The sequence below is a fragment of the Drosophila obscura genome, unplaced genomic scaffold (genome assembly GCF_018151105.1).
Source record: "Drosophila obscura isolate BZ-5 IFL unplaced genomic scaffold, ASM1815110v1 contig_73, whole genome shotgun sequence".
NCBI classification, from domain to species: Eukaryota; Metazoa; Arthropoda; class Insecta; order Diptera; family Drosophilidae; genus Drosophila; species Drosophila obscura.
In genome coordinates this window covers 8080400-8090000 of record NW_024542865.1, presented here as the reverse complement: position 1 = coordinate 8090000, position 9601 = coordinate 8080400, and the positions used below count along the sequence as shown (strand labels likewise).

The following is a 9601-nucleotide window of genomic DNA, read 5'->3' as shown; positions in this document are numbered from 1 at the left end:
CTGTCCCAAAGTGTATCCTGCTTGCTGCTTGCTGCTGCTGCTGCTGCTGTTGCTGTTGCTGCTGTCGCAGTCGCTGTCGCAGCTGGCTTCTCTGCCACTGCCACTGCCACTGGCTCTGCCTCTGCCAGCAGCAGTCGTGGCCCCGCTCGAGTTCAATGCACTTGATTTGGCATACATTTGGCATTCGGCTTGTTATCAGACGCAACTGATGGCAGCAGGCAGCAGGCAGCGGTGGCAGCAACGGTGGCTGTGGCTGTGGCTGGCTGCAGTGTGGCCGATCTGTTGCCGATCTGCTACCGATGTTGCAGCTGAAGTTTGTCGAACCAGCAGGCAGCAGGCAGCAGCCCGCTCGCTCGCTCTCGCATTGTCTTATCAACTGAAAGGCCACTCGTAGATGATAAAGCTGATATTTTATTTCCCTTTTTAATACGGACTCTCCTTAATGCAGATATAAAATTCAATAATATTTTTTGTCTGTGGTCCACAGCAAAAGTTTCCACATTTCCACGGTACAATTTTTCCCATACAGCCCACAGCCGCCCCAAGCCCCAAGCCCCAAGCCCCAAGTCAGGCCAGGCCGTTCAAGTCGTCGCGTTTGAGTGTGATTGCTGTTTTTTGAGTGCGATTGTTATCATTGCTTCGGCTCGGCTGGGCTGGGCTGGGCTGGGCTTCGGGTTTGATGTGCTTCGTGTTTGATGTTGGACTCGGTCGCTCTCTTAGCTCTGTGCTCTCAAGAGAGCGTCCAACCAGCTAAGAGCGGCGACGAGACAGACGAGCGACTGCCCAGAGAGCAAGAGCGCAAACGGAGTTGTAGGCGCATCAGCTGTTGGGCGGAGTACGCGGCGTATGCGCAATGCAGCTGCCGAAAATTCACAAAAAGTAGCCAGACGCGCGCGGCAGTGTCAGTGGCAGGGGCAGACGCTGGCTCAGGCTCGGGCTTGGGCTCAGGCTCGGGCTTAAACAATGGCCATAGGCCAAACGCTGGTTAGGTAAGGTGCAGCAGCAGCAGCAGCAGCCACGCCGTTTCAATGCCAATCGCCCAGAGGAGCGACTGAGCAGAGACGTGTGCCACATTTTGGGATTTGGCACAGCAGCAACAGCAAAGAAATGAGAAAATGAAGAAGAAAGAAAGAAATGATTGCAGTATGCAAAAAATAAAGATAAAAATAAAAAGCGAAATATAGGCAAGCCGACTTGAATGGCTTGAATGGGGAGAGTCGCTGCAAGGCGGATGTGGTTGCAGTGCCAGTGGCAGTGCCAGTTGCTCCTGTAATTCATGCACGCTAAGTTCATTAACATTTTGTGGCTGTGCCACTGCCACAGCCACTGTCGCTGCTGGCCAGCGAAAACTTCTCTGCACCGGCTGGCTCTGTCTATGTCTATGGCTATGGCTCTGTCGCTTACTGTGGCTGCCACAGCAAAATTCAAGTGAAATGTTCTGCTTTCGCTCTGCGGCAGCCTCCAAGCAGCACAGCGCTGCCCCCCCCCCCTGCTTCTGCTTCTGCTTCAGAATTATTTCAAATTGCAGATATTATAATCGCTGTGAGTGTAGAAAGTTGGTAATCAATCAATGGCGGGGATAACTTTCGCTCTGCTTGCAAATTGTTGCAGCCTTTCTAGCAAGTTCGTTGCCTAAGTCTTTCGTTTCGCTGCCGCCTGCGGCTCTGTATATGTGTGTGTGTGTGTGTGTGTGTGTGGGGCAAAAACTAGAAAACCAGAACCCAGCAGACAGCAGCCAGCAGGCAGCTAACTGAAAGGATGCCATTCGGAAGGACTGCGTCAGCTAGCATTGGAAGCCATGTGCAAGATGAGCAGCAAATATCAGCCTTAACCCATGTGGCAGTTTGCCTCTCTTGGGCGGGGGAGTGGGGCACGGGGCACGCCTAATTAATCAGGCTCCGCGGTCGGAGGAGCCCACATATGGGCAAACATATACTTTCGCCGAATGCGTTGAGACCAAAACAGCAGCAGCAGCAGCAGCAGCAGCAGCAGAAACAAAAACCAAATCCGAATCCGAATCCGAATCCGTGGCAAACACAGAAACCAAAACCAATTTCACCAATTAAACTAATGTTAAATTGACGGTAGAAATTTCTTGGAAAAAGTCTATCAGTCCATCCAGTCTACCGGTCTGTCCGCCGCATAGTCCGTTCGTCTGCCACTCGACCAAAGTGTCGCCAAAGCCAAGCGGCAAGCGGCTAAAGGGGAAGCAGCGAGCGAACAGTGGCAAGCGGCTGCACTGCGATATCGGAAAAGCACTTGAAAAACAAGGCAACAGCAGCAGCAACAGCAGCAACAACAGCTCAGTGCATCGATACAACAAAAAATATGTGTAAAATTGCAGCGTGCCAGCAAACCAGCAGCATAAATCGCCAAAGCCATAGCCAAAACCCAAAACCCAAGCCCCAAACACAAACAGAAAACAAACACAAAACAAGGCACTCAGTCGTGACGGCGCTGTTGCCGTTGTTGTTGCTGTTGTTGTTGCTGCCACTGCCACTAATGCCACTACTGACACACTGACAACAACGGCCACTGTTGCATTTTGTTGCTGCTGTTGCTGTTGCTGCTGCTGTTGCTGTTGCTGTTGCTGCTGCAAATTTGTGACCATGAACGTGAAAAATCAGCAAAGTGAAAAATAATTGATTCCGGAAGGAAACTGCCGCAACTGGTTTGGGTTTCAGTTTGGATTTGGATTTGGGTTTGCTTTTGGCTTGTTGCTGCTGTTGCTGTTGCTGCTGCTGCTGCTTGTTGCTTGCTGCTTGCTGCTGCCGCTGCTGCTGCTGCTGCAACAGCAACTGTTGCTCGTGTGGCTCGTGTGTTGCGGCGCTTGGTGTTGATGTTGATTTCATTTTTCTCTGTGCCTTTGGGAGCGGCCACTGGGGCACTTTGCATTTTGGTGCCGTAACAGTGGAAAGCAGAGCAGCTTTCCTGTTGGGTGAAATCCACACACACAGTCCACCCGTCCACCCGACCACACGTTGGCCTGTCGCACATTTCTGGTCTATTAGGCAGCCATCCCATCCAGTGTCATCCCTTTCTGTCCCTCTGCTGTTTGCATCTCGATTCTGCACTGCGGAATCGATGGGATTGGATTGGATTGGATTGCACTTGGCATTGTTGGCATTCGATTCGCCGCAGCCCGAGCCGATGCTGATGGCTGATGGCTGATGGCTGATATGCTGATGACAGTTGATGTGTCGGCCCAAAAGGAAGTGGAGAAATCGCCAGGCAACTCTTGAATGATTTTTAGAGAGAGAATTTCCCCTACCTCGTATCTGCAGGCTGCCTTCTCCTGCTCCTACTCAATGGCTGTGCAAACAGACTCTTTTTCTGGGTCATTGGCGCAGAAAGTGAGCAAAAAGTGAAAAACAAATAAAGCAAGAACCCACAGCACACAGCCCACAGCTCGCAGCTCACAGCTCACAGCTCATGTTCCTGTCCATGTCCATGCCCGTGCCGTGCCTAGCATCACGATTTTTGGGGGCACAGCACACCAAGACCAAGACCAAGAGCAAGAGCAGCCTCTGCCTCTGCCTCTGCCTGCCCCTTCCAGCGATAATGACTGCCAACGTTCTCAGCGCCTTGCAGGAAGTCAATTACCGCCTCGAGGAAGAGAGACCGAGCCGCGACTCGGCTCTGTCTCGCTCCGCGGATGCATCTAACTATGCATCTAACTTTTGTATCTTCTGTATGTACGTGGATGCCCCAGCCCGGCCCGGCCCCGCTTGAGCGCTTGTCTCAAATTTGCAATCTCTGCCGCTTAACTTTCTCAATTGAAAATTGCATTTGAACGGTGCTGATGATGACGCGACTGCGTCAGCGATTTCCCTCGAATTTTCCGCCGCTGATGCTGCGTGGAGCTGTGGAGCTGTGCTGTGGGCTGGCTGGGGGAAGTCGTTGCCTCAGCCGTTGACCGAAAAAAGTGTGTCAAGTTTTCGACAAAGATCAAGTACATCTCAGATAGTACGTGCAACGTGTGTTGTTGCTGTCGTTGCCCCCGTTGTCGTTGTCGTTGCTGCTGCTGCATCCGCCGCTGGCCCGGGGCATTTCCATTTCCAGTTGCCATGACCAAAATGTTCTCAAAATCATTGCAGTGTGTCTTAGATTTTTGGTGCAATTTCATAGTGAAAGTGCAGCAGGCAGGCAGCCTGCCTGTTGCCTGCCTGCCTGATGCCTGCAACTAGTTGCAACTGGCAAGAAATATGTGTGGCACTCAGTCGCTCAGTCGGTAATTGGAGAGCCGTGCCCCAGGTCTTTTTTGGGGGCAGATTGCCGTAGTTGTAGGCTGCCGAATATCAAATTAAGTGAAACGAAAAGAAGACAAGACAGAATTTCATTTGCGAAAAGTGGGCCTCCCCCTCCTTCGCTCCTTCCCACCTCCATCCTTAGTGGCCTAGCGGAATCGTGTTCTTGTGGGTGCTGCTTGATGCGGCGACCCACTTTTGGCCCACTGCTCAAACTGAGTCTTAGTCTGAGTCCGGGTCTGGGTCAGAGAAAGGGAGAAGCCATCCATCCATCCATCTCGTTTGCGGTTAGCGTTCACTTTTGCCACTGCCACTGTCACTGTCAATCTCCCATCTCACCCATCGATCGGTTCAAAGAACTCTCCTTACACTGCAGCAACCAGCAGCAGCAGCAGCAGCAGTAGGAGCAACAGCAGCACCTGCTGCAGGCAGACGCAGCTCTACTCCCTCTTGAGCGACGAGGGCAATGGGCAATGGACTGGTGACTGGTTACTGGTGACTGGTTACTGGTGACTGGTGACTGTGCTATTTTCATATGCGCACACCGTTGCCACTGATAACCCAATATCCCAGTTAAATTTAAAATCCAAAGCCGTAAATGCGGCCAATTTGAATACGCGCCGCCGAAAGAGAGAGCACAAAAAAAGCCACTGACAATAAATCCGTTATGCATAAATCCAAGCAGCGGCTTGGGGCTTGGGGCTTGGGCTTTGGGCATGGGGCTTGGGCCCACGCTCACGCTCACGCCCAAGCCCAAGCCCGAAGCCCCAAAAGAGTAAGTACTCGTACTTTCAATTGAAATTTCTGTGCCCAGGCGTCGTCGCTGCCCAAAAATACATATAAAAGCGGCAGTGCGGCCTAGCCGGCGTTTCTTTTGGCCAGACAATGCCGAGAAGTTCGCTTATCACTCAACGCTGGCTGACACTCACCACACTGACCCTGGGCATGGTCGCCAGTGGTCTGCCCTCTTCCAAGCCAGACGCAGCCGCCGCAGCCGCCGCAGCCGCAGCAGCCTTGGCTCGCCTCAATCCTGCAGTGCCACCCGCGCCACGCTGGGGCGCCAACATGCAAATGCTGCGCAGGCACAACAGTAGGTATCCCGGGGGTCGGTGTGTCCGTGCACCAGTTGAACAGCCGCTAATCGGTTGCTTGCAGGTGCGGCCTTCAACTTCTGGACGGAGGAGAGCGACACGAACATCTGGGAGCACTGCGGCCTCTTCGAGGGCGACATAATGCTGCATCGCGAGCTGCTGCGCAATGGGCTGCTGAACGAACGCAGCACCTGGCCGGAGGCGGCCATACCCTTCTACATTGATCCGCAGGACTTCAGTGAGTGCTTCGAGCAGTGTGGAATATACTCATTTATTGATTCATTTAATTCGAACAGCTGCCAACGAGACGATGGTCATACTGAGGGGCTTTAAGGAGTACCACGAGCGCACCTGCATCCGCTTCCGGCCGTACGAGCAGGGCGACAAGCACTGGCTGATGATCAAGGGCAACTACTCGGGCTGCTGGTCGAGCGTGGGCCGGCGGCAGGGCGGTCAGGTGCTCAACCTGAACACGCCCAAGTGTGTGACGCATGGCGTGGTGGTGCACGAGCTGCTGCATGCGCTGGGCTTCTATCACCAGCAGAGCGCCACGGAGCGGGACGAGTACGTGAAGATCAACTGGGAGAACATACTCGATGGGCATGCGCACAACTTCAACAAGTACGCCCGCACGCATATCACCAACTTTGGCGTGGAGTACGACTACCAGAGCGTCATGCACTACAGCTCGCGGGCATTCAGCAAGAATGGCAAGGCCACCATCGAGCCACTGGTGAGTTCCGCTCCAAGACAGAGAGAGACAGGCAACAGGCAACAGGCAAGCAGGAGATGTAGGCGGAGCTTCTTCAGATCTCTGATTTATAGAATAGAACTACGACTAAAGGGGATGCTTAACAGATGCTTAAATCCTCAGTTATTTATGCTTAATCTAATGCTACAAGAGAACCCTCGACTACTTCTAAATCAGACGCACAATCTCCATGGAGAGCAGAGAGTTTCCTAGAGGGTGCTCTCGTTTTCCTTCGCTGTATCTATGTCTGTCCTTGCTTAATGCATAATATCTGTTTATCATGTCGGTCTTTTCATCTCCAATCCTGCCAGGATCCGTACGCCTCGCTGGGCCAGCGACGCGGCCTCTCCGACAAAGACATCTCAAAGCTGAACGAGATGTACGAGCAGGACTGCAACGAGGGCTATCTGCTCAATTTCGATCGCTTCGGGAGCTACATCGACGAGCTGCTCGACTACTTCCAGGGCAACCTGCAGGAACTGTTCGGCTAGGGCTAGAGAGGAGTGATGCGAATAAAGCGGTGGGCTGCTAGGCCACAAAGAAACTGAATTGGCTCAGCTCGTCCAGGGTCTGGGCAGCCTCCAAGCGTATGGCCGGGCATAGCTGCTGCTCGGCCAGGGCCTGCAGGGCGCTCCGCAGGTCGGCGCCCCACATGCAGTGCACGCCGCGCAGACTGAAGCGGGCCAGCAGCCGTAGCAGTTGGCAGGCGCGCTGGCGCAGCAGCTGATGGCGGCTCTGGAGCAGGGCGGCGAAACGCAGACGGGGATTGAAGACGATCTTCTCCACCAGCTCGGCGTTCTCGGGCAGTTCGCGCAGCACGCAGCTCATCAGCGCCAGCATGCAGCCCGCCAGCCGCACCGAGTTCGAGTCCGAGTCAGCGTGCTTGAATTCTGCAAGAGATTGGATGTGGTTTGTGGTTTGTGGGTGGTGGATTACGGATTAGTTGCAGGATGGATCGTACCGTGGGTGAGGAAATTGAGAAAGAGATCGTTGACGGCCAGAATGGCCACCGCATCGCAGAATTGGCTGAGGAACTGCTGCTGCTGGTGCACCAAGTGGCAGACCAGCTCGTACAGGCTGCAGGCGGTGCTCATCTCCTCGACGCTCAGCTCCGGTATGCTGCGCATGGTGCGGCTGAGGGAGCCCATTGTGAGGGGAGCGGATGCCGCCGAGTCGCTCAGCTGGCGGTGCGAGAGGAGCAGCTTGCAGGCGTACATGAGATTGGGCACGAGCTTGACATCCACATAGACATTCCGGATCAGATCGAGATCGACCAGCATCAGCGGCTCGGCCAGCACAAAGGGCAGGGAGAGCAGCTGGGCCACGCTCTGCAGCACCTTGGGAATGGCCTTGGAGTTACGCAGCGGCGCCACAATGATGCTGACCAGATTGTGCTGCTTCAGCGAGTCAAACTCGCCGTCCATCAGCTCCTGTATGGAGCGGTGCAGAAAGGCCAGCCACTCATCGTTCTCGATCGGCGGGCTCTGCGACTCGTCGCAGCTGTCCCAGCCCGGCAGCAGGCAGGGCGGAGTATTGCTGACAACAAACAACAGATACAGAAACAGATTAGATGACCCGCACCCATGATCTTTTTTCCACTCACTCGCTGCTCAGCTTTTCGTCGTTGGTCGAGTGCATCGATTGCTTCAGCTGTTGCTGCTGCTGCTGTTGCTGCTGCTGTGGATCCTTGTCGCGCGATTTCCTCTCCTGGGCGGTGAGCATTTCCGTGGTCTTGCGTTGCGCCTCAGTGTCAATACTCTGGCCGAGACGCAGCGAGAAGTTGTCCAGATTCTGACTGAGTTTGCGCTTCTCCAGGTCCTTGCTGCGCGCCGATTGCCGCAGATTGAGGGCCGCCTTCAGCTTGGCGGCCACACCCTTGCCGCCTGCACCTGATGTTGCCGGCACCTCAACGGGAAAATTGTCGTTCAGGTGGTTCAGTATCATGTTGGAGTTGCCGCTCACGAAGCAGGTCTGCGAGTTGACAAGCGGCCCACCGCCGCCGCCTTCGCCTTCCGCAGCTTCGGAAGTGACTGAAGCGTTGGGCATGTCCCGGAAGGAGACATCGGCGAAGGGAACGAGCACGCGATGCCCGTTGTCCTCGGCATCCGTTTCCAGCTGCTCAATGTCGCTGGGGGCAATGGCGTTGATGCTGTCACGGGAGGTGCTCAGATTCTCGTTGGCCGCATCGCCAAGATTCAGCGCCGCCAGAACGTCATTCAAGTCGGCCGTCCGCTGGCTGGACTGTTTGACACGCTTGGGCGGGTCTTTGGGGGCCTTGGGATTTATGAAGGGCGAGGCTTGGGCGGCCTCTGCCTGCACCTCGGCTATGTAGAGCTTGCCCTCGACAAAGGGATGACAGAGCAGCTGCGTCCAGGAGATCCGCATGCCGGGATCCTTCTCCAGCAGGCCCTGCAGGAAGGAGCGGCACTCGCTGCTCAGCGTGCTCGGCCACTTGACGTCCTCGTGCTTGATCAGCTTCACCAGATGCAGGATGGAGGTGGCGCAGAAGGGCGGCTGCCCGGCCATGCTCTCGTAGGCAATGCAACCGAGGGACCACATGTCCGCCTGATGGTCGTACGGCTGCTCGGCCAGCAGCTCGGGGGCCATGTACAGCGGCGTGCCCTTGATGGATGTGAGCACGTGGGTGCCCAGGGTCATGTTGCGGGCCAGGCCAAAGTCGCAGAGCTTGGCGTGCATGTTCTTGTCCAGGAGGACGTTCTGCGGCTTCAGGTCGCGGTGCAGAATGCGATTCGAGTGCAGATAGTACAGGGCCGAGACCAGGTGGCCGATGACACGACGTGCATGCTCCTCGGGCATGGCCCCGTTGAAGGACAGATACCGATGCAGGTCCATCAGCGCGAATTCCGTGACCACGAAGAGGTCGAATTTCGACTCGAAGGACTCGATCATCTCGATGACATGCGGATTCTTGAGGCGCGCCTGGATGTCGCATTCCCTGCGCAGGTTCTTCAGCTCTCGATTCGATCGCCCACGCTGGAAAAACAGTAGAGGAGGGTGGGTGTGTGTGTGTGTGTGTGGTCATGGCTGTCGGGTACTTGTTGCATCCCACTCGCAGCGCGGCGCACGCACTTACCTTGGAAATGACTTTGATGGCCACCACCTTTTCGTCGTCGCGTCGCTGCGCCTTGTACACGCAGCCGAAGGAGCCTTGGCCCACCAGAGAGCTGACCGCGTAGCGGTTCATCGTGTCTCTGTCACTAGCCCAATCTCTGAGTGTTTTTATTTTTACAATTTATTTATTTATCTCAATCTGTGTGCCTGTTGATGCCGCCTACGCTGGGGCTGGAAGTGTGGCCAGATGCTTGGATCTGGCAACGCCGGCGAACGGAAACAACGGAAAATCCGCAAAGATTGGCTCAAAAGCTACAATGCCAATCCATTGGCTTCACGATCACTTTGTATAGCGGACTTGGGACTTCGAGCCACAAGTTGCAATGGAAATTTCCCTCCCAACAGGTCGTTTTGCTTGCCACAAGTGGCAACAAATCCAA

General features: G+C 54.9%; 2 protein-coding genes across 3 annotated transcripts in view; one reads left to right on the top strand and one right to left on the bottom strand.

The window, feature by feature from the left end:
- LOC111082296 (zinc metalloproteinase nas-7) overlaps window positions 1–6626 on the top strand; it is a 24581-nt gene extending 17955 nt beyond the window's left edge. For both annotated transcript variants that reach the window (XM_022378490.2, XM_022378489.2), the window contains exons 2-5: window positions 5062–5337; window positions 5403–5576; window positions 5635–6071; window positions 6401–6626. In XM_022378490.2, the coding sequence (XP_022234182.2) occupies window positions 5133–5337; window positions 5403–5576; window positions 5635–6071; window positions 6401–6580 (996 nt within the window). In that variant the 5' untranslated portion in view covers window positions 5062–5132 and the 3' untranslated portion in view covers window positions 6581–6626. The remainder of the gene's footprint in view (window positions 1–5061; window positions 5338–5402; window positions 5577–5634; window positions 6072–6400) is intronic.
- Window positions 6241–9555, bottom strand: LOC111082293 (serine/threonine-protein kinase fused). The gene is made up of 4 exons (XM_022378485.2): window positions 9184–9555; window positions 7693–9083; window positions 7051–7625; window positions 6241–6979 (listed from the first exon to the last, which is right to left on the bottom strand). Exons 1-4 carry the CDS (start codon window positions 9292–9294, stop codon window positions 6618–6620), a joined length of 2439 nt encoding a protein of 812 aa, XP_022234177.2. The 5' UTR covers window positions 9295–9555; the 3' UTR covers window positions 6241–6617.
- Window positions 9556–9601: the final 46 nt, after the last annotated feature.

Bases quoted from the DNA above. Each gene is read 5' to 3' on its own strand.
- LOC111082293 (XM_022378485.2), bottom strand. From the start codon at position 9,294: ATGAACCGCTACGCGGTCAGCTCTCTGGTGGGCCAAGGCTCCTTCGGC. The intron at 9,084-9,183 runs GTAAGTGCGTGC...CTGTTTTTCCAG, and splicing joins CCATCAAAGTCATTTCCAAG to CGTGGGCGATCGAATCGAGA. The intron at 7,626-7,692 runs GTGAGTGGAAAA...GTTTGTTGTCAG, and splicing joins GACGAAAAGCTGAGCAGCGA to CAATACTCCGCCCTGCCTGC.